This window comes from Aspergillus udagawae (genome assembly GCF_001078395.1).
Source record: "Aspergillus udagawae IFM 46973 DNA, scaffold_9, whole genome shotgun sequence".
Lineage (NCBI taxonomy): Eukaryota > Fungi > Ascomycota > Eurotiomycetes > Eurotiales > Aspergillaceae > Aspergillus > Aspergillus udagawae.
The window spans coordinates 1,817,285-1,842,119 of record NW_025091272.1 but is presented as its reverse complement, the minus strand read 5'-3'; the positions used below and the strand labels follow the sequence as shown (position 1 = coordinate 1,842,119).

At 51.9% G+C, this 24,835-nt stretch overlaps 11 protein-coding genes across 11 annotated transcripts; 7 read left to right on the top strand and 4 right to left on the bottom strand.

The window, feature by feature from the left end:
- Positions 1-2,261: 2,261 nt before the first annotated feature.
- Aud_010896 (uncharacterized protein) lies at positions 2,262-3,536 on the top strand (the record flags this gene model as incomplete). Its single annotated transcript, XM_043295727.1, has 4 exons — positions 2,262-2,423; positions 2,479-2,860; positions 2,908-3,025; positions 3,074-3,536. 4 exons carry the CDS (start codon positions 2,262-2,264, stop codon positions 3,534-3,536), a joined length of 1,125 nt encoding a protein of 374 aa, XP_043151662.1.
- Positions 3,537-4,156: 620 nt separating this feature from the next.
- Aud_010895 (glycoside hydrolase family 27 protein) lies at positions 4,157-5,445 on the top strand (the record flags this gene model as incomplete). Its single annotated transcript, XM_043295726.1, has 2 exons — positions 4,157-4,757; positions 4,817-5,445. 2 exons carry the CDS (start codon positions 4,157-4,159, stop codon positions 5,443-5,445), a joined length of 1,230 nt encoding a protein of 409 aa, XP_043151661.1.
- Positions 5,446-5,861: 416 nt separating this feature from the next.
- Aud_010894 (uncharacterized protein) lies at positions 5,862-6,515 on the bottom strand (the record flags this gene model as incomplete). The annotated part of the gene is made up of 3 exons (XM_043295725.1): positions 5,862-5,996; positions 6,051-6,150; positions 6,199-6,515. The coding sequence occupies 3 exons, from the start codon at positions 6,513-6,515 to the stop codon at positions 5,862-5,864; spliced, it is 552 nt and encodes a 183-aa protein (XP_043151660.1).
- Positions 6,516-6,985: 470 nt separating this feature from the next.
- Positions 6,986-8,231, top strand: Aud_010893 (uncharacterized protein; the record flags this gene model as incomplete). The annotated part of the gene is made up of 2 exons (XM_043295724.1): positions 6,986-7,793; positions 7,843-8,231. 2 exons carry the CDS (start codon positions 6,986-6,988, stop codon positions 8,229-8,231), a joined length of 1,197 nt encoding a protein of 398 aa, XP_043151659.1.
- Positions 8,232-8,756: 525 nt separating this feature from the next.
- Positions 8,757-10,620, top strand: Aud_010892 (beta-xylosidase; the record flags this gene model as incomplete). The annotated part of the gene is made up of 4 exons (XM_043295723.1): positions 8,757-9,021; positions 9,074-9,481; positions 9,531-10,246; positions 10,306-10,620. The coding sequence occupies 4 exons, from the start codon at positions 8,757-8,759 to the stop codon at positions 10,618-10,620; spliced, it is 1,704 nt and encodes a 567-aa protein (XP_043151658.1).
- A 773-nt stretch (positions 10,621-11,393) lies between these two features.
- Aud_010891 (putative C6 transcription factor) lies at positions 11,394-13,941 on the top strand (the record flags this gene model as incomplete). The annotated part of the gene is made up of 2 exons (XM_043295722.1): positions 11,394-12,257; positions 12,307-13,941. 2 exons carry the CDS (start codon positions 11,394-11,396, stop codon positions 13,939-13,941), a joined length of 2,499 nt encoding a protein of 832 aa, XP_043151657.1.
- A 161-nt stretch (positions 13,942-14,102) lies between these two features.
- Positions 14,103-15,681, bottom strand: Aud_010890 (glycoside hydrolase family 88 protein; the record flags this gene model as incomplete). The annotated part of the gene is made up of 3 exons (XM_043295721.1): positions 14,103-15,407; positions 15,455-15,610; positions 15,676-15,681. The coding sequence occupies 3 exons, from the start codon at positions 15,679-15,681 to the stop codon at positions 14,103-14,105; spliced, it is 1,467 nt and encodes a 488-aa protein (XP_043151656.1).
- A 652-nt stretch (positions 15,682-16,333) lies between these two features.
- Positions 16,334-18,321, top strand: Aud_010889 (putative MFS transporter; the record flags this gene model as incomplete). The annotated part of the gene is made up of 10 exons (XM_043295720.1): positions 16,334-16,528; positions 16,576-16,769; positions 16,822-16,849; positions 16,899-16,954; positions 17,001-17,098; positions 17,147-17,166; positions 17,211-17,695; positions 17,739-17,958; positions 18,014-18,256; positions 18,310-18,321. 10 exons carry the CDS (start codon positions 16,334-16,336, stop codon positions 18,319-18,321), a joined length of 1,551 nt encoding a protein of 516 aa, XP_043151655.1.
- Positions 18,322-18,440: 119 nt separating this feature from the next.
- Aud_010888 (uncharacterized protein) lies at positions 18,441-20,114 on the bottom strand (the record flags this gene model as incomplete). Its single annotated transcript, XM_043295719.1, has 1 exon — positions 18,441-20,114. One exon carries the CDS (start codon positions 20,112-20,114, stop codon positions 18,441-18,443), a length of 1,674 nt encoding a protein of 557 aa, XP_043151654.1.
- Positions 20,115-21,979: 1,865 nt separating this feature from the next.
- Positions 21,980-23,225, top strand: Aud_010887 (putative GPI anchored protein; the record flags this gene model as incomplete). The annotated part of the gene is made up of 2 exons (XM_043295718.1): positions 21,980-22,878; positions 22,928-23,225. The coding sequence occupies 2 exons, from the start codon at positions 21,980-21,982 to the stop codon at positions 23,223-23,225; spliced, it is 1,197 nt and encodes a 398-aa protein (XP_043151653.1).
- Positions 23,226-23,260: 35 nt separating this feature from the next.
- Aud_010886 (putative carboxylesterase) lies at positions 23,261-24,811 on the bottom strand (the record flags this gene model as incomplete). The annotated part of the gene is made up of 3 exons (XM_043295717.1): positions 23,261-24,280; positions 24,328-24,672; positions 24,722-24,811. The coding sequence occupies 3 exons, from the start codon at positions 24,809-24,811 to the stop codon at positions 23,261-23,263; spliced, it is 1,455 nt and encodes a 484-aa protein (XP_043151652.1).
- Between the last annotated feature and the right edge of the window lie 24 nt (positions 24,812-24,835).

Here is a 24,835-nt window from a genome sequence, read left to right as displayed (position 1 = left end):
TATTTGATCGGGCGTATCCGTCGGAGTCTCCATTATTCTGTCTGAATCGTTGTTATCCGGTACCTGCACCGAGCCGAGAGATCTAGGAAACCTGGCAAATCCATGCGTGTTTGGTGGTGCATGCGCGGCGATGTTTCCCAGAGAAGCCCTGGGTGGCCGGATTGGGTAATACCACCGAGTCCACTACGGGCAGTGGCGGGGGCAAGATCAATAGTCGTCGGGGCTCGGATACACTTTCAGATTTGCCCATCTTGAGTTGCTTCAAGGCTTGAAAATGTGGCTACACAACCTGGAAAAGAATCATGACGAACTGCCATGGACTATGCATCTCGTGTCTCCTCGACAGTCTATACGCTCGGTGATCCCCCGAAGTGGCTTTTGTTGACCACATGGCAGTGACTGAACTATGGAGTCCCACGTGTGTATTCTTCTGCACTAGACAGATTTCATGCATCTAGAAGCGAGACTTCCGCTAGACATGCCCCTGACTGGCATTCTGCATACGTCTTCCCTATCAGCCCTTGACGGTGCAGGGATCAAGTAGCTTGGCCGTGCACCGCCACTAGTGGCCAAGTGGGGGAATTCGGAAAGATCATGAGGGCTGGAAGGTCGAAGCCAACGAAGAAAGGCATGCTCAGTGAGACTGGGACATGGTCTGCGTATTTCTTCTAGGTCGCCAGCTATCAAAGCTACAAAATACAACAGTAGAAAGCTCTGCTGGTTGAGCGAGCTTAATATATTCAATTGATGTTATCAGAGAAACAATGGTGCAACTGGCAATGTCCTGAATTTTCGTTGTGCGTCGCCCTTAATTTATTTTTTGATTAACGGGGCTTTACATTGAGTCTACCTGGGCGAGCTTATTTGGCAGAGACAAAGACACTGCAGCACAGCCACACATGGATACCTCCTTAATAATAGAATCGGCTATTCTTCGGTTCAGCCGGGCCCAAAGGACATCGAAAAACTGAGTAGTATCTCGAGTCATGGTTTCACGTACAGCTATCTCGGATGCAATAATGGTGCTGGAGTGTCTCTGTCAACTTCTCCAATGGTACTAGTAACGGCATTAAAAATGAGACTTTGTTCAGTAGCCTTTCGTATAAATGCGCGTGTCTCCCGGAATTAGCCACCGCCAAGCTGCCAGCAAGCTGTTTTTGAAATGAAGGGTACAGAGGATATGTTCGCAATATTACTCCTAACGACGATCATCCAGACACAATCCTTCGTGGGATATTATATATGAAGTTGTGGAACTGTCTGTATCTCATGAGATCTGCAGGCATTCCACTGGACGCAATCAGTGGTTACTGGGTAGGATTCAGAGCAAAAATGCAATATGGAATGACTCGGACCAAGCAGTGGAGAATGGGCCACTTGGCCCACCACTCCAAAATTCGAGAAGAGAGAATAGCCACCAATGGAAGACGGAGATGCCGGCATGTCTCACTCCCATTCTGTTTCTCGCCAATCGGGGTCTCTGCTGCCCGTTAAAGTTTCGTCCGGTGTATCTCCTCCGAGTCTAGTATAACCCTCATCTCCTCGCTTGCATAATTCGGCATCTGCGCTCTAACGGCGGTGATTCCAGCCGGCAAAGACAAACCTCAGAGTCGGGAGTCAGGCAAAGCTATGAATGGATAGCTTCGTGTGATGGAGGTCTGGTTGTACTCCACACGAGGGCCACCTCCTCTTCTCTTGCCTCCAGACCAGCCAAATCAGAATCTTGACCAATCCATGACCGATGAAATTATTCAAAGAACTCAATTGTCCGCTCTGGCCTCTCACACAATGGTCCCCAAGTCCACCCAAATGCAGAAATATAGCTTGTTCAGAACCCTATTTACGGGTCGGACTTCGATCTATCGCCGGCCGTATCCTTGGAAACCTTCTGCGGATCCCCTTTCCCTCTGGCCAGATTCTTATTGACTAGGCGAATGGATCTTTTTGCCTTTTTTTTTGCTCCGTCCATGAATCGTCCGCTCTCCGTGGCCATGCTGCAAAGTCTAAATCGCCAGAGCCATTGAGCTTTCAGTGCCTGAGAGACACTTGGCAGCTCCTGCGACTACCTGTTCCTGAGACCTGAAGAATATTCGGTGTCATTATTAAGCGATGCTTACCCAGGGTCGAAATCTCTTGTCATGTGCACTACCATAATGCCTCACAGGCCATGATCTGATCGACTCTGTTGCCCTCTTCTGGATCTCATCTTTACAAAGACACACAACTCCCCACAGAGTGCAAAGGGTCGGTCGACATCCGCAATGGCCCAGGACTCACAGACCACAGCTGATCTCGGCCCGGCCCTCGTAAGGGGCATCTGGGCCGCAGTGATCATCGCAGTGATTATCGTCATTCTGCGAGTCTTTGCAAAGATCAAAATTCGCCAGTTTCGTGTCGACGATGTTCTCATGATCGTTGCACTGGTAAGTAGGAGCCATCGAGCTGATCGTCTCGCATTACTGACATTGGTCGCATTAGGTCCTGGCCGTCATTTCCACCGTCTTCCTGACGCTGTGCGTGCAGCATGGCTTTGGCAAGAATCTCCTCGTCCTCGAAGCGGAAAAACCGCACGAAGTCGAACTCGTCCTGAAGTACATCGCCATCCAAGTGCCCATTGTGACCATCAGCACCACCCTCGCCCGCTGCTCCTTCATCCTCTACCTCCTGGCCATTCTCGGAAACAACAAAAAGTATCTGATCGCGTTATGGACGGTCATGCTGCTCCAGTTCGCGGGCAATGTTGCCTCGGCCGTCCTTCCGCTGAGCATCTGTCGCAATGTGCGCATTCTCTGGGACCCCACGACGAAAACCACCTGCGGTGATATCCACGCCGTCATCAAGTTTGCCTACTACTCGAACAGTCTGTCTCCGTCCCTGTCTCTACGATCCTATGCTGACCTGTACCAGCCGCAAACTCGGCCTGCGACCTTTTCCTGGCCATTTTCCCGACCCTCATCTTCTGGAATCTCAACTTGAAGATGCGCATCAAGATCAGTTTGATCACCCTCCTCAGTCTGGGCCTTGTGTATGTTTTCATACCCTTATTTACCGATCAGGATACTTATTGTCACAGGGCCATGGTCGCCTCCATCATCAAAACCACCAAATTGGACGAGGTCCCCAGTGTCACGAATCTCGGCGCCAGCGGAGGCGTTGAGCTCATCCGCTGGGGCTACGTCGAGAACGCAATCATCATCATCACCTCCTCCGTCCCTTGTATTCGTCCCCTGATCATCTCCTCCGTCCGCAAGTTTTCCAGCCGCGGCTACTCGCGCTCCTACGAACTCACCGGGCCTGCGACCGGCCAGCGGCGCACGGGACATGACGAGACGGCGCAGTCCCGTCGCACGCGTCGCTTCACCAAGAATGCCACCCTTGATACCGGCAGCATTGAGCGGATCCTGGATCCCGTCAGCATCACGAATACGACCGTCAGTGGTCGGCGGGATTCGCCACCACATCTCGACCAGGGCATTACGAAACAGGTGGAAATTTCGGTTATTTCGAATGATCAGTTAGATCGGCATCATCCTTGATTTCGCGATCTGGTTGGTTATACCATACGACGGTTTTCATGTGATTATTGCTTTCTTGTATATATATTCCAGGACACATAGACGTATGCCTGGTTTTGGTATTAATTGTAAACTAATGAGGAATTATATGCATGAACGCGATCATTTGTGATAGAATATTCATGGTCGAAATATAAGTCAGTCAACCAATCCGATGTTGATCATTGCATGTCGCATATATATTTTCCGTCGATATACCTGCAGGGATGGGACGCCTCCGAACTATATTGGATCATGAGTACAGGGGATAAGCACCCCACACGTACCAACTAACAAACACACTTATGCTAATCCTCATCCTCAGTAATCAAGATCACCCAATCCTCCACGGCCAAGCCTCAAATCGAGTCGACAACAAGCCACAGTCATGATCAAGGATACCCGCCGGGCAAACTCCGGTAATCATTCCACGGCCATGAGCATATCCTCTAGGAACAGTCACCCCACATTTTTGCTGCAGCTGGGCCTTATGTTTCCTGGAGGGTATCCGGGATCGCCAAGTTGAGAAAAGTAGCTATAAATACAAATCATTGCATTCTGCGCTCCTAGACGCCAGGGTCGTTCCAGCAGTGACTATCACAATGTACCACCACAATGCATTCGGCGTCACTCTGGCCAGCCTTTTACTACTCAACACTCAGCCCTCAGCTGCGGGCAAATCGCCTCTAGGCCAAACTCCGCAAATGGGCTGGAATTCATGGAACACCTTCAAGTCCAACATCAACGCTTCAGTAGTCGAGAACACCGCCCAACTGTTCGAGACCCTCGGCCTCAAAGACGCCGGGTACGAATACATCCTTCTGGACGAGGGATGGTCCGACTACTCGCGCACCGCGGACGGATACCTCCAGCCGAACTTGACCTCCTTCGCCAATGGCATAAAGCCGCTTATAGACGACATCCACGCCAAGGGTCTGAAGGTCGGCCTCTACGGCGACAGTGGGATCTTAACCTGCGGCTTTCGGCCAGGGAGCTGGGGCTATGAGGAGCGTGATGCGCAGACGCTCGCTAGCTGGGGCGTGGATTACTGGAAGTATGACAACTGCGGCGGATTCCAGGCCATGACGGAGCCGCCGCAGGTGCGCTTTGGGGTGATGCAAAAGGCGCTGGAACTCTCTGGCCGAGAGATCTTCTACTCGTTGTGTGAGTGGGGGTATCAGTTTCCGTGGCACTGGGGCGGGAGTATGTTGTCTCAACCATCCAGCTAGAGATAGAGGATGTACGGGCTAATTGGATCGCAGAGATCGGACATTCTTATCGCATGTCGGGCGACATCACCGCCAAATTTACCAACGAAACGGGCTGCGCATGCAAGACGGCCTACTGCCTCAACACCGGGTATGCGGGCTGCTCGGTGCTGAGCATCATCCGCAAGATGCGTGAGATCAGCCAGTATCAGACACCGGGCCACTGGCTGGACATGGATATGCTGGAGATCGGTAACGGCGATATGACCTTGTACCAGCAGCAGACGCATTTTGCGTTTTGGGCGGCGCTCAAGTCTCCTCTGATTATTGGGGCGGATTTGTCGAAGCTGTCGAACGAGAGCCTGGCGGTTCTTAAGAATAGGGACATTATCGCTCTTAACCAGGACTCAATGGGCCAAGCGGTGCGTTATGTCGAGACTGCCAGCGAAGAGGGATCATGGCAGGTATGGGCTGGCCAAGTGCAAGGCGGGTGCGTAGTCCTTCTGTTTAATGAGAAGAGTTATGGCCAGGATCTGTCGGTCTCGTTCGCCGATCTGGGACTGGGAATTAACGGTCCCGTCAAGGCTACAGAACTGTGGTCTCACAAGTCTTTGGGAAAGGTGAATGGTTACAAGGGCGTGCTGCAGCCTTATCAGACGCTGGTGTTGAGACTACAAGTTTAGTATTTCGAACAATTTAATGCGGATGTTCTAATCCTATTCACATGAGGAACAGGGGACTACTAGTCAGTCCCGATGTGGATTGTATCCAGGCCTTTCTGATAGCTAGGCGATCGCAGCCAATCCGTTCTATGTCGGTCCATTTAGCATTAATCGCATCTCCAGACAGCGGTAGCATTATACAAGAATCGTCATATAAAAGTCTGCGCTGAGACTCAGGCATACTTAACAAGCAAATCAATTCAAGTAGCTATCTATACTCTTACTCCATCCGAGTTCCTATCAACAATATGGAAGTTTGGGGTTCGAGCAACTACCAGGAATAAAGGCCTGGGAGATTCGAGGCAGATCGCCCTCAAAGATCTGAGCCGAGGGTTCAAGAATATGATCGATGATATGTACGATCCCCTGAAGAGCATTTAGCGGTCATCCTCCACGGCAAATGTCCAGCCTACCTGTGTAATTGCAATATCCTTTTCTACCACAGTAGCAACTTTGTTTAGGAGAAGATCCCCGTCCTGAATCTCAGCTCCAACATATAGATACGTCGCAGTCTACCGTTTCTGTCAGCCAATTCATTTGCGCTTGAGTTGTGACCACTGAATCACCTGGAATTGTTGATAAGATTCATTGAAATTGGACGACTTCAAGTTTGTGTTGGGAACATAGTGATGCAGGATGCTGTTCCCCAGCCACCATTTGCCTTTTCTACTGACAGTTAGTGACCAGCACATTGAATTGTCGCGGGGGCCATACGGAGTAGACTCGAACGAGGTGAAGTATCTGCCCACATTCTTCTCAAAGGCATCGTTATTCGGGGCAAAGAAGGTGAATTTCCAGGTGGCATCCGTGTCGAATGCTTCCGAGAAGCCGCCGACTTTGTCTAAGGCTTCTGAAAGCGTACTCAAATCTGAGCGGGATTTGATGAATTGCAGCAGTGTTGTCGTGTTGGAGGATCTCGGCGCGACGTAGGAGGGCTTGATATTCAAGTAATTGAGGGGATCTTGAGTCGCAGCGAGGACACTGCTGCATACTGTCAAGCAGGTCACCAGGAGGGTAGATATCAGCTTCATGTTGGTCAGGTTGCAAGAAAGACCGAGTGACCATAAGAAGGTGAATGACTATATAGTTGTCAGATAGAGCCCCCACACATATCTCCCAAAAACACAATTGCCAGTACCGTAATGCGCAGGATCAACACTCAATAATGCGGGGCATCAATGCGGGCATCTGGGGAATGGTTTAACCAAAGCGCTCGGCGTAGACGCCGGCCTTGCCCCGACGGTCATGACGAACAAACAGAGAACAAGCTCAACTGGAATAAACTCTAGACTGAGCAACGGTTTATCGGAGAATGCGGGGCCCCAAAAGTGAAATCATCTTGTCCCGCAATTCTTCCGATACCAGAAGAATATTGCATTGTTCCACAACCACAAGTCATGGAAGAATTAAGAAACAAGTATAAGTACTCTAGCAACCCTTGTCCGTGACATAAATGTTGACAGGCCTCAAATAAATCGGACTATAAGCAATCTCTTGCGACATGAAGGTATTCCTAAGCATCCTCGCCCTGGCAGGCGTCTGTCACTCCACAGTGGCGGACATCCCCAGCGTCTATGGCCCCATTCCTCACGTCGGCGACTTCTCCGGCGTCGACACGACCAAATACCTCAAGAAACGCCCCGGAGACTTTGTCCATCCCGGTATCTGGCACACGCACGAGGACCTGGAGCGCATCCGGACCAATGTCCTGTCCAAGCAAGATCCCTGGGCGTCGGCCTACGAGAAATTCAGCGCCGATCAATACTCCCAGGCCAGCTACCAGATGCAGGGGCCGCACGCCGTTCTCTCACGTGGGAGCATCAGCAACTACACCTCGTTCGCGCATGACGTTCGTGCGGCATGGCAGAATGCGCTGATGTGGTACATCACCCGCAACCAGTCGCACTGGGATCGGAGCACCACCATTCTAGATGCTTGGGGAAGCAACCTGACCGACATCATCGGGACCGACCGCTCGCTGATGATTGGTCTCGACGGGGATTTGTTTGTCAATGCAGCGGAGATCATGCGCTGGGAGGGCAATTGGACCGAAGCCGGGGCCAAGTGGCAGGGTGGTTCGGGGTTCAGCAACCAGCTGTACTGGCTGTTCTCGCGGCAATCGGTCGTTGTTGGACAGGCCAATTACGGGATGGCCAGTATCAAGGCAATGCTCAGCTTTGCGGTCTATCTGAATGATGTCGAACTGTACAACTATGCGATGAACGCTTTTATCCAGGACAACTGCGCCGGTCTCTTTGCACAGTACCATCCGGAGACGGGCCAATCCGTGGAAGCCGGACGTGATCAAAGTAGGTAATCTTCTTCTTTTTACCGACTATCCGCTGACATATGCAAAAGGCCACACCATGTCTGGTATTGCCTGGGCTGCGTACGGCGCACGAGTCGGACAGAGCCAGGGCGTCGATCTGTACAACTTGGGCCACAATCTTCTGCTCAGAGCGGCCGAGTACGCAGCCAAGTACAATCTGAATGAAACGGTCGAGTACGATCCCAAGTGGTCCCGGTGCGAGGCGGTCCTAGTCAACGGTCCCTGGGCAACTATCTCCGAGCAGAAACGTGGCGTGACGAACCAGAACCCCATCTGGGATATCATATACTACCAGTATGTGGTCAAGAGAAAGGAGAAAGCCCCGTGGACCACCAAGGCCAAGGAATTCGAAGGCTTTGAAGGTGCTGTCTCGTCCAACGATCATCCCAGCTGGGGTGAACTGATCTGGGCATACTAGCTTCTGAATGTTCGGCAGGGTTGTGAAACGAGGTGAACCTACTACCATATAGAACATGGCTATCTTAATGGTTAAAATATAAGCCAAGTAATGAACTATCCTGATGATTCTTTGTCTTCATAAACGATACAAGCCTATATCATTCCGCCCGCAGTTATGTATATCTTTTGCCGCCAAAGGAGAACGGATACTCCACGAAAGCACGATCTGCCGCTCCATTAATCATCAACAGAGGGAAGAGACATGGCAGACTGATACTGACTTGTCTGAATGGATTTACGAAGGCAAAATGATGCCCCAGCCGAGACCCTAAATCCACTGTGTTATCTGTGACCGGCTCTTCTCCCGGATGATCTCCGGATACCATCTGCTCTACGGGGAGGGGAAAGGAGCCAAATTGTGGAGCTCAACCACAAGGATTTGCAACTAGAGGTATTTCCCAGAAACGAAAATGCTATATATACGGAGTCTTGTATACAGGCTTTGTTTAGACAGGATGATCTGCGGTCGAAATATCAAACAGCAATGACACGGTTCACTCTCTTCCTGCTAGCCTTCCAGAGCTGGGTGCTCACCATCCTAGCGATCCGGAATCCCATTATCTCCGGATGGAACCCTGATCCTTCGATTCTCCGCGTAGGAGACGAGTACTTCCTCGCAACCTCGTCATTTGAGTACTGGCCGAGCACACCGATCTACAAGTCCAAGGACCTGTCAAACTGGGAGCTCTTCTCTCATGCATTCACCAGACCGGAGCAGCTTCAGCTATATGGAACCCCAACGGGCGCAGGTTAGTACATGCTTATCCTTACATCTTGACCGTCTAAACATGGTGCGTCTAGGTGCCTGGGCTCCAACACTCTCCTACGTCAATGGAAAATACTACCTCGCTGCAATGACGCGATGGACATACGACCCGGTCGCCCGAGTTTGGCCGCGAGTGATGTGGGTGTCGTCGCACGACCTCAAGACCTGGTCAAATCCCACTTGGGGTGACCCTTGGGGCATCGATCCCGCATTATTCCAGGATCCCGTCTCACGGAAAGTGTACTTGAACCTGATGGCCCCCAACAACAACAAGGACCGTATTTGGGGAATTTACCAGTGTGAAGTAGACATCGACAGTGGCCGTTGTATCGGGGAGTATCGCTCCATGTGGAATGGCACGCTCCCGCATAATGCCAGTGCTCGTCCCGAAGGCCCCAAGATGTTCAAGCGGGATCAATGGTACTATCTCCTCATCGCAGAGGGTAAGCATCACCTTGTCCCTGAAGCGCCAGTCGATTCACAGTCCGGCAGGTGGCACGGACGACCTTCACCGTGCCAGTATCGCACGTTCCTTGTCTCCAGAAGGACCCTGGGAGCCTGCGCCGCATAATCCGATTCTTTTCAATGGAGCGTACGGCTACGATAACCTGACGGTGCAATCCACTGGCCATGCCACCATATTCGAGGCGGCCAACGGCGACAGTTACGCGGTCTACCTTGCTCGACGTAAGATCAATGGATCATCGCCCCTGGGCCGGGAGACCTTCATGTCACCAGTCACCTGGAAGGATGGATGGCCGATGATCAATGACGGTAATCCAGTCTTACTCAGTGAATCGGTCGGTCCTGCGCCCGATCAGAAACTGCCACCGTCGCCTTTGATCGACAGATTTGACCAGGGGACGCTTGGTCCCTCATGGTACACATTGCGCACTCCGTACGCGCCGATCTACGAGCTGAAGAGGGCGAATGGTCAGAAGAAGTCTCATGGACTTGCCTTCCGGCCTAACGTTTTCGGTCTGAGCGATCGGGACACCCCAGCAGCCATTCTGCGGAAGCAAAAGTCGCTTAATATGACCTTTAGTGCGCAATTGCTTCCCACAACATCCGGGCTGGGCTACGGTGAGGCAGTCGGGATCAGTGCCTATTTGAGTGAGCTCCAACATCAGGACATCGGAGTGTCGGGCTGTGTGAATAGTACCGGCATGTGCATTTTCACTCAGTTGATAAAGAACGGGACTACGGAGGTAATCGGCCTTCACCCTGTGGTGACAAGATAGAAAATGCAGCTGACGACGCACCACAGTACAATCAGGTCAAGCTGAACTCGTCCTCCATCCCGTCGAACCTGACGCTGCATATCCGCGCGGACCCCCTCTCCTACACATTTGGATACAGCTTTGCGTCAGATGAGACCATCAACTGGCTGGTATCGCTGTCATCGTCTTGGTTGGCATTTGCTCCGTCAGGTTGGTTTGTGTTCGAAGGCGCGAGTTTTGCATTGTTTGCGACCGGCACTGGACAGCCGTGGCCACCACATGCGCCCGAAGTAGGATTTTCACAGGTCACAGAGACATATTATGACGAGGATATTCCTGATTATGATCAGTGGTCTGTATAAGGCTCAATGTGTACAAGCTGCTGGGATGATGGAAACGCTGTGGAGTGAAGGGGACGCGCAGACAAATCATGTGATCAAAACAAATAGCCAGCACGTGATCCAACATGCAGAGGACCTTAAAAAGGTACTCTTGTAGATTCGTCGTTACATCCTCTTAGAACCGCGAGGAGTATGTTCATCCATTACGAAATCATCAGGAACTCGTGTATCATTGCTCAGTGCTGATGACGATCTCTCGCACCATCAAAGCGGTAAAGCAATCAATCTTTAGGACGCCTTCAACCAAGGTCGCGATAACTCCGGTGGAGAGTGGATCGTTAAAAGACACGGGAGAATCTCCGGCAATTTATCCGCCAGTCAGCCCTCACAGACCTTTTGCCAGGCTGGATGGACTCGCCAACCAGTACGGAGGAGTACGCACATGCATCTCAATATCCAACCATCCATCAACAATCGAATTCCAGCTCTTCCCCACTGCCTTGCCGGGATATGGGTACTGGTCGAGTGACTACTTTATCCAAGTGCGGGGAAAAAACCTTGGTATATTATGATCTGACGCAAGTACACGAGGTATTGTTGACTAGTTTGGTGAAGCTTTGATTGAGCTTCGATTACCCCATGGGGCGTTGCAGCTGGTCCCGGCACAATTTGATGGGTGCCAGGAAAACCCCCAAAAAATTATCTGATGATCCCTAGCGAATTTACAAAGTCCTTTTCTCGCAATTCACGACAAGCATCATGAGTTTTCATTGAGACTCCATCGCTCTCCCACAATGTCGCCAAGGTCAACAGCAGCCCCACCGGACCTGGACCAGCTGGACAGCAATAAGGACAAGATCCCTGCATGTCAATCCTGTCGGCGCAAAAAGGCCAAATGCGACCGGGAACAGCCATGCTCACAATGCGTCCGCTACAATGTAATCTGTCTTTACGACAACGGTCGCCTGAAACCTGGCCTGCGAGCCGGGGCGGTCGAACAGCTTCAACGTCGCGTGGAGGCGCTGGAGAGCATGTTCATTGGTCAGGGGATTCTGTGGCAAAAGATCTGGGATACGGTGAGCAACTCAATAGACGATGTTCAGCAGAACGGCAGAGATCCCGAGAGGATTGGCCTAGATCAAGTCCGCGATCGTGTCAAGGACACTCTACTGCAGCTAGCAGAGGACAATGAAGGATCTCTTCGTTCGGTAGTTAACGAGACCCGCGAGGACAGCATTGAGCAAGACGTTCCTCCGGCAAAACGCAGAAAGCTCGAGTCCCAATCCAGTGCGACCAAGCGACCAACTCCGCCCGGTCATTCTTCGTCAGCTCATCTCGGCGCGCATGGCCTGCCATCTCGAGAAGTGATGAACGACCTGGTCGAGTTCTACTTTGCAAATGTCCATCATTGGATACCCATTCTACACGTGAGGAAGTTCCGGGAGCAGATACAGACAACTGAAGGTTGGGACAAAGCAATCCATATTTTGCACGCTATCGTGGCGACCTGCATCCGCTTCACCCACCATCGTGACGCCGGCACCACCGAGGTTCGGAGGGAAGTGGCCGTTGCCAGTCGGCAAAAGGTCATTCTCAACAGTATGGAATCCTTCTCGGTCGAGAATCTGCAGGCTCTGGTTATTATTGCTTTTGACACTGTAAGTCAGATTGCCAACTTTCACAACAGAAATCGCTGATGGAAAATAGATTGGTAGTGGCCGCGGGCCATCGGCATGGTCGATTGTCGGTAGTATGACTCGCACAGTCGAGCAACTTCAGCTCAGTGTAGAAGAGTCGCAGGGTGATCGAGGATCAGAGGAGGGCGAATATCTCATCCAACGCATGGTCTTCCTCAAACCCTCCAAGTTCTGGTGGCAGGCGGAGGAGCGACGACGGGTATTTTGGACTGTCTTCCTGATGGACCGATTCTGCAGCGTGTCGACGGGGTGGAATCTCAGCCTTACCAGTGCCGATGTGAAGCGCCGACTGCCCTGCGAAGGTGCTCTCTGGGAAAAGGAATGCGAGGTGCGCGCACCGTTCTTTGGCATTTCCGACAAAAGCACTTTGAGCAGCAGTAGCCCGAATCTCGTCGACAATGAACCCGCCAAGGGCGACACCGAGCAGGATGCGATCGGGGGATTCGCATATTGCATCGAGGCAACTGAGTCGCTTACCCTCGTCATTAACTTCTTTCTGCAGCACGCGCTGGACCTCCAGAACGCGCAAAAGGCACAGCTATGGCTGATGAAGTTCAAGGAGCTCGACCTGCGCCTCGTGCAATGGAAGCTTTTCCTGCCACCCAAATGGCGAACCGCATCGGTCTTGAATGCGGATGGAGTGATGGATCCGAACTTGACTCTGGCACACATGACCCACAACACCGCGGTCATTCTCCTGCATCAGAGTATTGCATATCCGCCCCCGCACTGGAAACAGTGTCCTGTGAGACTCCCATCCGTCGCCTCTGCAGAGACATGCATCGAGGCTGCGGCGGAGATTGCCACCATCGGCCACCAATTCCTTCATCACTCGCCCATCCTCACCAATCCGCAATTCTCGTTCTGCCTTTTTATCGCCGGCCGCATGCTTTTGACACATTCTACATACACCAAAACGCCAGTGCCGGACCAACTGGACAGTATCGTCGCCAGTCTCTGGGAGACTTCCCAACGATGGGCGGGCCCGAACACACCTGGCCTGGAAAATCTGGCATCCGTCTTCGCAAAGAGACTGCTCAATGCACGCAAGCATGCGTCTGGTCGGGTCAGACTGGATATTCGGCAAACTGTATATTCGGATTCCATAGAGCGAGCGGAGCCCCTGCCGGAGCAAGACTCGAACGGCAACGAGGGGCCTGTCAATTCCCAATCTCGGACATACCTCCCACGTGGCTCGTTCGACGGGTCAGGTCACTCAGCAAGCCCAAATTTCCCGGCTTATGCAGGCGACTGGGGCAACCGTGACCCTATGCAGAATGGGCCATCACCAAACGGCTCCCTCTACAATGCACTCAGCCTTGCCTTTCCGCCCCTTCCTCTCTCACTGCAGCCGCAGTATGCACCGCTGTCGGAAGCACAAATGCTCGATCCGGCTCTCCTGTCCAAGGATCATATCCCATCCCTATATGCCGCTCCGCCTGTAGAAACGTTACATGCGCAACCGCTGTGGGACCCCGTCGCCCAGTCTTATAATGATTGTAATAATAACCCGAATCCTGATTATGCCGATCGTTTCGTGGACTTACCATTTAGTCCAGGGCATCGGATAAGCCGCTACGGGAACCCTTCCATGAACAGTGAAAACATCCCGTCCAACGGCGAAGCACCGGGCAATATGCGATGAATTTCAAGTCCACTCTACGTTTAGCTCGTCCTACTAGTGGCCAGGCACAAGAGATCAAATCCTAATTCCTGTGTTTGTAATGAAACTTTGAACAGAATTTGCCTTCCAGAGAGCTGACACGTCAGCTACAGAAAGTAGAGTCAATCAACACGAGATATCGTCTATGGCAACGATGGCACCAAACACAACTCAAGCAGCATGTTCCCCAGAAGCATGAAATAATAGTCTGCATAGACTAGACCATGGTTGGCCCATCTTCTGGGAGCAAACTCATAGTTATTGATCGTGGCACCGGTGAGGATTGTCTCTGCTGCTGGCTTCTTTCTCACAGTGCCATTTACCCCTCTGCCATTTATCTCATTCATCGGAACGGACATGTTCACAGCCAGAAACCCAGGTTCTGGCTTCTCCTCGTGGTCGCAGGGCAGCCCATCCTCGTATGTCTCGATGCCCCGATCGGAGGGCTGGACAGTGAATCTGAAGGTCGGAGGGTTCAGAAACTTGGTCAACGTCCCTTCTACAATGCGCATGACGACATGGAGATAACGCTCCGATTCGTCGTACATGCCCTGCGCCCTGAGTGCTTTGTAGATCAAGAGCATTCCACACGATGCGATCATCGCGGCGGACGTATCTCTAGGCGAGTCGCTCGTGACGGGTGCATCAAAGTCCCAGTACGGCACGCCATCTTCAGGCAGGTGCTCAATGAAGAAATCGGCGAGCTGTCGCGACGTCTGCAGGAACGACGGATCACCAGTCCAGTGGAATGTCTGCGCGAACCCGAGAATGCCCCATGACTGACCTCTGGCCCAGCAACTATCGTCGTCGTATCCCTGGTTCGTCACCTTCTCCTTGGGCGTGCGTGTCTCTTGGTCAAAGTTCACCACGTGGTATGTGGAGTGGTTGGCGCGAATATGGTGTTTTTGCGTTGTGCGGGCGTGTGCCACTGCGACGTCATACAGGTGCTGATTGCCAGTCTCTTTGGCGACCCAGAACAGCATATCGAGGTTGAGCATGTTGTCGATGATGACAAGGAAGTCCTTGGACGGATCCGTGTAAGAATACCGCTTCGTCACACAGGTGTCCCAGCTGCGGATAGACTGGATCTTGGGACAGAATCGACTAGCGAGAGTATTGGCTGCCGTCACCAGACTGCTAAACGCCCTCGCGTCTCGATGTAGCTCCCACGCTTTGATTGCCCAGGGTGCAATCATGAAGCCAAGATCATGTGTCGTGTTGAGGGTGGCGTTCTGGTGCAAGTTGACGGTCCACCACTGGCAAAGGTGTTGAAGAAGGAGGGGGTGAGGAGTTCGTGCTTCTGTGCTGTTGTTGAACTTGGTTTGGCGCTCGAGCAGCAGGTATAGGGATCCGGGAAAGAAGCCAGACGTCCAGAAGCTCCGGTGTCGGTAAACGTATGTGGCTCCATCTTTGCCTGTGTACTCGGGGAAGAAGGTGGGTGGTTCGTTCTAGACGGTGTTAGCATAGTATTTCTCGCATTGATGTATTTAAACACCTTTCCCAAAGCTCTGCTGGCCACATTCCACAGCTTTGCTGCCACTGATTCAGAGTAGAGTGCATGAATCACAGACTGTGGGACAACATTGGTCTTCGCGACTTTTCCATTCGTCTGGTCATTTGATTTGCTCTTGATTCTCTTTCGTGCAGGTTCCTTGATAGACCAGTCAGTACAATTGACCTGTTCCACCATTGGAAACTGGAACGGAGAGAACATACATCCATAGTGTCGGGCAACCTGGTCAGAGCCTCCATTGTCGCAGCCCGTATTCCTACTCGAAAGTGCAGGCTTCAAATATGAAAGTGATGCGGATAGGAAAATCCTCTGTTACTTCGGTAATGCCATCCTTATGACAAACCATGTAAGACTGGAACACGTAAACCAGAATGCAACATCAACCCAGGCGAATCACGCAGGACACGGAGAGCATGCCGACTTCTGCATTCAGTATCCGTCTTCTCATCAGATCAGTATGATGATTAGGGCTCTGCGGGCTATGTACCGGAGACTCTCCGCCAGCTTCATATTTGCGCGCTAAGGAGCGATCCCTCGATGGCGTCTTCCCCGCCTCCAACAAAGTTTGTGACTTTCCAGCAAGGCTCCGGAGAGAATAACGGAGCTTCCCCCGTTATACTCTATGCGAACCTTGGTACTGTTCCTGCCGACAAATGGTGTTGTTTTGCAAGGTCAGCGGACTCTACACCGGGGCCTCCACAACCCCAGTGCACGTACCATCCGTCTCTGCATCTTGATCGTACACCGGGTATATAGGATCTGTCGCTATATAGGATCTGTCGCGGATCGACACTGAATGATACACCTAGCTCACGATCTTATCCACTCAGATATACACATCCACTTATCCAAACATTGACCATGCCTGACATCGAAGGTAAAAGCTCCATGACCGAACAACAGGAGACGGTCGCTCCTGTGAAGCCCTTCCACCATGGAGAGCTGGACCAGGAAACAGCAGCGTACGCAAACGCAGCCGCCATTCATATCGACAAGGCGACCAACCGGCGGTTGTTTTGGATGATCAACCGCCGCGTACTGGTGTGCATGCTTGCGGTATGTCTACCCTCCCTGCTTGAGAAGCTTAGCTCTAATGACTACAGACGTACTTCTGCCAAGCACTCGACAAGGGCACACTCGGCTTCGCTTCGATTATGGGAATCCAGAAAGACGCGGGTCTCGTCGGCAACCAGTATAGTTGGCTGGGAACGATCCTGTACATTGGTGTGTTGGTAGGCGAGTACCCTACCAACTTTCTCTTGCAGAAGCTGCCGGTTGGCAAATACATTGCGACCAAGTACGTTCCTCTACCTGATCTGATGATTGACGAGAACTGACCGTGCATTCAGTGTGTTTCTTTGGGGTATTGTGATTGCTGTAAGTGAATTCGTCAACGTTCCGCGAGTTCGAGACTCACCGTGTGCAGTGTAGCGCTGCGGCGACGAACTTTCCTGGTTTGATGGTCGTGCGGTTTCTTCTTGGGTAGGAGATTGTCCGGGTCATTATATGCGTCCGCTAACAAGAGCAGTATCTTCGAGTCCTGTGTGCAGCCATGCTTCATCCTTATAACATCGATGTGGTACACGAGATCGGAACAGACAATTTTGACCAGTTTGTGGTATTGCAGTATGTTCTTATCAACTGATGGATCAGAAAGCTACTGACACACGATAGTGATGGGTGTCCAACTCATGGTTCGTTCCTATACTCCGGCGGAGGGATTCTCTGACAGTAATAGATTGGTGGTCTGCTCGCCTACGGTGTCGAACACTACAGAGGCCACTCCATGAAATCCTGGCAGCTTCTGTTTCTTGTGCTCGGAGTAGCCACCTGCGCCTGGGCTGTGTTCATGGGCTGGTATCTGCCCGATAGCCCGATGAAGGCCAAGTGCTGGAGCGAGGAGGACAAGCGATTGATGGTCGAGCGTGTCCGCGCCAATGAGACTGGTATTCAGAACAGAGTGTTCAAGAAGTACCAAGTGCTGGAGGTTCTCAGGGACCCTGCCGTCTGGCTTTATGCTCTGTTGCAGATGACCAGCTGCTTGATTATCGGCGGGCTAGGTGTCTTCTCCAACATCATCATCAAGAGCTTCGGCTTTACGACTTTGCAGACTCAGCTGCTCAACATCGCACAGGGTGGAGTCACTATAACTGTGATGGTCGGCGGTGCGTCCCTTGCCACCTGGACAAAGCAGACCATTCTCATCATGCATCTGTGGACCATGTAAGCTGTCCCTCTGGCAGTTCGAACAAATCTAACTGTGTAGACCCGCCATTATCGGAACAGCCATCATCTTCACCATCCCTCCCACACCGAAGACCCGCGCAGGTCTGCTCATCGCATTCTATTGCACGCAATTCATTCTCGCCGAGGGCAACCTCCTCTTCTCCCTCATCTCGAGAAACGTAGCGGGACAGACCAAGAAGTCTACAGTCCTGGCAGTGACCTTCATCGCGTGGTCCGCCAGCAATGCCGCCGCTCCTCAGGTCAGTTCAATCATACTCATGCAGATGACAAACACTGATATGCGGTTTATAACAGATCTTCCGGTCCAACGACGCCCCAAGATACCATAAAGGCCTAACCGCCCATTTCTGCTTGTACGCGCTCTTCAATATAATCCTCCTGACCCTACGGACAGTCCTTATGGCCCGTAACCGGAAGAAGAGAAGCGCTGCTGCAGCAGCTGGCCAGGTTTCATCGTCCGAGACTTCGGTGGACGAGAAGATTGAGCACTCGAATGCCTTTTTGGATTTGACGGACAAAGAGAATCCGGACTTTAGGGTAGGTTTCTGGAACTGGTACTCCATGAGTCGACGGAAGCTAATATTGTGTAGTATGTTTACTAGGATGGACTTAAGAGTAGCTGGTCAGGTGGCTATTCTATGTTACAGTCTCAAAACAATACAAGTTATACCGAATCCACTTTGGATGTCCATGGATCATCACCATATACAAGCTAAGATAATCAAGCATCGTACGGCTTCTGCTCGCCCGGCAAGTAACTCGCCCGACGACTCATATGCCTCTGCCGGTCTGCCTCCAGCGTCTGCGCAAACTTGCTTCTCTCCCGAATAATCGGGCCCTTCCAGTAGAAGATGTATAACGGGATGAGCACCAGAACGCCCGCGCATCCAAGCAGTGTACTCGCCCACTGCAGATGGAACTTTCCCCCGATATTCTCGTACATAGGGGTAGCATACATGGTCGCAATTCCCGCCAGGAAATCCCGCGCGAAGCCGTTCCCACCTGTCGCTGAGGCGGAGTAAGGTCCATACGCGGCGACCATGTAGTCGATTGTGGCCATATAGATGCCGTAGTTAGCCATGGCGATCAGGCAGGCGAAGATGCATGGTGCGATCCAAGGAGTATAGGCCGGTCCCATCGAGGTCCAGGCGAAGCCCAGCAGCCCGATTGGTTCCAGGGGTGCGATAAATAGGAGAAGGAGGAGGCGGCGCTCGGGGAGCCGGGCGCCAGGGCCGTGCATCTTGCGGATGTTGCGCTGACGCCAGATATCGGGCAAGAAGATCAGGTAGGCGATCACGTAGCCGATCAGAATCGAGCCAAAGGTCATGCCGACGGCGAGGGTGCTAAAGCTCCACTGTTCGAAAACAAGGCTGAACGACTCGGTGAAGATGAAAATGAGCGCGTCGGAGAAACCGGACAGTAGGGAAAGACAGAGCACGATCGGCTCACGCAGGAACATCTCAAAGGGCCGGCGCCAGACTCGCAGTACGTCCTTGGCGTCCAGCCGGGGCGTCTTGAGCTCGTTCGGGCCGTAGACCTCGTCGCCGGTCCTGCGGCGACGGCGTGCCTCGCGGTCGATGAGGATTGTGGCGCGCGTTTCCGGGACAAGGAAAAAATGCAGGGCCTGGGTGACTCCGCCGAAGATCAACTGCACCCAGAACACCCAGTTCCAGGACAGGTATTGGCCGATAAACCCACCAAAGAAGGGGCCGATGGTCGACCCCCCAACCGACGAGAGAACGACATACGCAACCGCATATCCTTGATCCTCGGCCTCCCACATATCGGCCGTCATGCCGAGCGTCACTGAGCCTCCGGCTGAGCTAAGTCCACCGAGCGCCCGACACACAACGATTGTCCCAAAGTTCGGTGCCACGGCGCAGGGTATCTGCCAGACGTTCACCAGAAACAGACTCAGCTGCATGATGGGCCAGCGACCAAATTCCTCGCTCCAGGGTGCCCACAGCTCACAGCCAAAGGCGTATGTCACCAAGAAGATCATCTGGCCGACACGGGCCGCCTGTGCACTAATGCCGAACTCCTGCTGAAGCCCTGGGACCGCATTGGCGTAGACGCCCGTGTTGAAGTTCATGGACATCTGCACGATGAAGATGACTGTGAGGATAGTCCATTTCTTGTACCAGGGAAAGCAGAAGCCGAGCTTGTCGTAGCAGTCATCCTCGGTGAGTTCGCGCTTGCTGCCGCGGTGAATTTCTTTCGAGGATTCATCGAAACTTGTGTCTGAGTTGGGCCGAGAGGCATGCTCGCGTTGTGACTGGTTTGGCTGGTCGGATTCTTCAAAATTTTTGGCAGCTCTCGCTAATTCATCGGCTTTTTCGTGGTCATTTGTGTGATCCAGCTGTTCTTCTGCCGGGGTGTTGGGTTCGGCGGACATGATAGTACAAGGATCCAAGTATCTGATCAGCAGTCCGGTTAAACATCAGCTTGAGGGCTGTGGTGTTTAAGAAATGCAATCATTTTCTCCTGGAGGTTGACCGGCCGCGTTTTAATATCAGTCTTCGAAACATATGATTGTGGGACTCCCTGAAAAGTGGAAATAGCCAATTAAGCTCTATTTCCTATATCACATTGTAGGACTGATCCTGGGGGTGGATACGTGGAGTGTCAATGGAGATGTTGATTGCATAATACGGAGACATGACATCAGGTATGCAGTCATAGTAAGGGGAGATCAGGATGGCATCGTTCATCCTCGGAATTCGGCTTTGAGATGTGTTCTGTTATGTATTACTGTAAGTTCTGTGAACGGCAGGATTATGAGTAGTATATGATCTCAGACTATCCAGGGGTCATATCTATAGCGATAATATACCTTGTCTGTGGGTCAGTGGTCCAAAGAGAACATAGTATTCACCTTGGCTGAGGTGGCCCATGGCATCATTATCAGACAGGAGGCTGTGCAGTTGAGTCAACACCTCGCCGCATGTACTCAGAAGAGGGGAAGTATGCATCCTTGTTGCTATAACGTCATGGACAGCTGATACCAGAGATTATTGGTGATCAGCAACACCTGGTGGAGATGCCGAGCATCAACTCGGATTATCCCCTTGTATCTGATATTTATTGGTACCTCGAGATAAGAAAATTAGGAATCTAAGAAAGAGCATGATTATTGCTCTTGTATTGGAAGGTTGGGCGAACTGAGCATCTTATAACTCTTATCCGCTCATGCAACTGGAGCAACATATTGACTCTACAACAACTAAGCCTTCATTAAGTCCTTCTCGTTGAAACAGATCATATCATTCTTGTAATCGTTCTTCTATCCCTCACTGATCCAATGGATATTTATCAGCCAACGAGCGCCTCGACGATTGACCACAATAAGTACTTGGAACTTACGTTCTTCGAATTATGTCAAGACTTATAGTAAATGGTCACGATATGTCAGTTTAAAAAGATCATAATTCGGAGAAGGTCGGTCAAGATGCCGTCCACGATTCGGAAGTGGCAGACTCTCGTACCTATTGGTGAGTGTGAGGGCATCACCTCACTGTTTCCCTTGGACTTTGCTTGTCAGCCTTCTTAATCAAAGCCGAATGGGCACGTTAGAACAGAAAGCATACCCCAAAGTCTCGAGCTGGGCTTGATACTAGATTTCCGGGCGTTACTCCGTACGAGGATGGGCCCATGTGAACCCTCCGCCTCATACGCTCCTAGCTGATGATCGACAGATCTCGTGCCACTTTAGACACCGTTGTGAAAGACGCGTCTTCACTGTCCTGCCATAGTAACGTGAACATTTCTTCATGTTCATGATCGTCTTCATAGTCTGGAAGACGGCCGAGCAATACTCCGTTAGCCCTTAGCATGCCTGTTAAGGATTATCACGCGCAATTCTCCGAACATTCAGAGGAGGGATCTACCGACATAAGGAGCCACGACTCACGGGATATCTCGAGTTTAAATTGGCAAGGGTGCGATACCCCACACTTTTAATCAGCGTACAACGGAGGGCAGCCCCAATCTGGAAACAATCTTCACGGAGACGCGCAGCCCCGCAATTTCTCCTGCCCCTGTTTCCCTCTTTTGGGAATAATTGACTACGACAAGCCAGATATGGTGTGTATCTCAAACAGAAGACCCGGTGTAAGAACCGGGATCGGCCCGTTGAGTATGAAGGTCGAACTAGGAGTATAGAGCTGGAAGTGAGGGTATGGCGGGCGTACTATATAAACTGTCAATAACGTACAGTTGAACAATCACTTTCGGATCAGTGGTCCTGAAACAGACGTGAAGATGAAGTTCACTATCTGGTCGAGCCTACTGGCACTGTCGGATGCCCTGGTACTCCCTGGCTCCCTCCAGCAACGTAGCAACTTCGCTCATCCAGGACTCCTTCACACAGCAGCCGATTTTTCTAGAATCACCAGCAAGGTCAACAGCAAGGCCGAACCATGGCTCACCGGATGGAACAAGCTGACCAGCAGCTCGTACCGGTCGCTGAGCTACACCCCCAGTCCGCAGGCGATCGTGTACCGCGGCGATGACGGGACTCACACGCAGAACTATGCGTCGCTGTATAGGGACATTGCAGCTGCCTATGTCACGGCCATCTACTGGAAAGTGACTGGTGACACGGCCTATGCGGACAAAGCAATCAGCATCCTCGACGCCTGGGCTTCCACGCTGACGGGCATATCTGGATCGTCGGACAAGTTCCTGGCTGCCGGGATTTACGGCTACGAGATAGCCAATGCTGCGGAGATTATGCGAACATACACAGGCTGGTCTGCGCAGAATGTCGCCAAGTTCCAGGACATGATGCTCAAGGTGTTCTACCCGCTCAACCACATCTTCCTGGAGCAGCACAACGGTGCCGCCATCGACCATTACTGGGCGAACTGGGACTTGTGCAATATCGCCTCCGTAATCTCCATCGGGGTGCTGACAGATAACCACACCATGTACGACGAGGGCGTTAACTACTTCAAGACCGGGGCCGGAAATGGACAGATAGAAAAGATGATCTGGAAGCTGTACCAGGTCGACGGACAGACTCTGGGACAGGGACAGGAAGCGGGCCGGGACCAGGGCCATGCGATGCTGGATTTCGCTCTGTTGGGAGTTATTGCCCAAACGGCTTATAACCAAGGCGATGACTTGTTTGGATATTTGGACAATCGCATTCTTGCCGGGTAAGTTTTCGTGATCAAGGTCATGCTCATGTCATACTAACCTGAACAGAGCCGAGTACGTCGCCAAGTACAATCTGGGCAATGATGTGCCCTATACGACCTACACCAACAGTGACGTTACTCAAACCGTCATCAGTAGCGCCAGCCGTGGAGACATCCGCCCCATGTGGGAACTCCTTTACAACCATTACGGAGTGCTGAAGCGGTTGGACGTCACGTACACCAAGCAATATCGCGACCTGGTGGTGAAAAATGGCTCCGGTGCCGAAGGGGGCGGAGGAAACTACGGACCGAACAGTGGAGGGTACGATCAGCTCGGATATGGAACTTTGATGTATACGTTGTAGGAGACTAAGCTATCCCTATTTGCGACAAATGTCAGTTAAACCTCCAACACTGGTGCCAAGCGCTTCCATAGATCACACCGATTGCGTTGGACGTCTGATATTGACTCCATTACGGTTGCATTTGTCTGTATTTTCAATCTTTCTCCAGCCTCCCAAGGCCTCCAGAACGGAGCACCATCAGCCCTAAGCAGATTCGGGTTCAACGCTCTTACGAAGCTGATATAGTAGTGCATAACAACCGGAATGACCGGGGCATTTATATCCCTCATGCTACTGCTGACACCACCTCCATAACTCAGCCCGAAGATGGCCTGGAGGTCAAACGTGTGCGAGACACCTAGACCGGCCGCGATCCTCGGTGGATCCTGGACATTATAGCGGTAGTTCCAGACCCTGTCAGACCCGTCTTTGAGAAATCTCGCCATACTGCCAGTGATATGAATCCCTGGACATACGATGGTCGCATCGCCAAAGGCAACTGAAGCCGAGGGAAAGTATGCTGCATGTTGCGGAACCGGGTCCGCCTTAGGGTATGCATCGTCAATCGCCTGCAGTTGCTTGGGACTCAGATGAGGATAGAAACTCCGTAAGAAGAGTGAGACTTCTGCCGGACTGCTGGCATTATAGGCAAATGAGGACCCTTCATCCGTATCGCTGGTCACCATCACCGGCACCCGAATGAACTTTCCCTGCTCGAAGAGCGCGTAAAGTCGATCTCGGACAAGGTCGCCGTCTATGACCGGCCAGAACTTACCCAGTCCAGCAGGATAGCTAATCTGGCCTTGACCTGGTGCGCTCAAGTTGGCTTTCTGGATGGCAGAGACATCCGCCGAGCGCAAGCACGCGAGAGTCGAGCATCCCACGGCCTGCAGTAAGCGGCCGTAGAGTACCTCAGATTCGGATATTGTTACTTGAGGAGCCCACCAGGGACTCTCCGGAATGGCGCCCACGAAGAGGCCGTCGTTCCGGCCGCCAAACGCTGTAAGATGGAAAGACACCGAGCCACCACCGGCTGATGCACCATGTATAACAACGTGATCCGGATCGCCGCCAAACTAACCTGTCAGCAACACGAGATCATGCAACCTGACATAAGGCATACCTGACGAATATGCTTCTTCACCCACTGTAATGCCTTTCGCTGATCCAGTAGGCCAACATTAAAATCACCATGTTCTTGGACTTCCTTGCCCGCTAGGAATCCAAGAGCTCCCACGCGATAGTTAAAGTTGACAAAAACGATATTGTTCCCGGATTCCTGGACAACCTGGGTCCCGTTGTAGTTTGCATTGGAATTAGTCGCATAAGCGCCTCCCTGGATGAACACCCACACGGGAAGCTTCGAATATATGGTGGCACTGGAAGGAGTGAACACATTGATAAAGAGGCAATCCTCGGCTCTTGTCGACGTGGCACTCTGGCCCGTTCCAACACATATGGGCCCGAACTGTAGAGAGTGAGCTCGGGCATTTGCGCTGATTATCTCATGTATTCACCTCCAATGCATCTTGCAGGATTGAATTTTGGGCAGGCTCCCTCGGGGCTCGAAAGCGCAGATTTCCTAGAGGTGGTGCAGCGTATCGCATGCCTAGGTACTGATCTATGCCTGC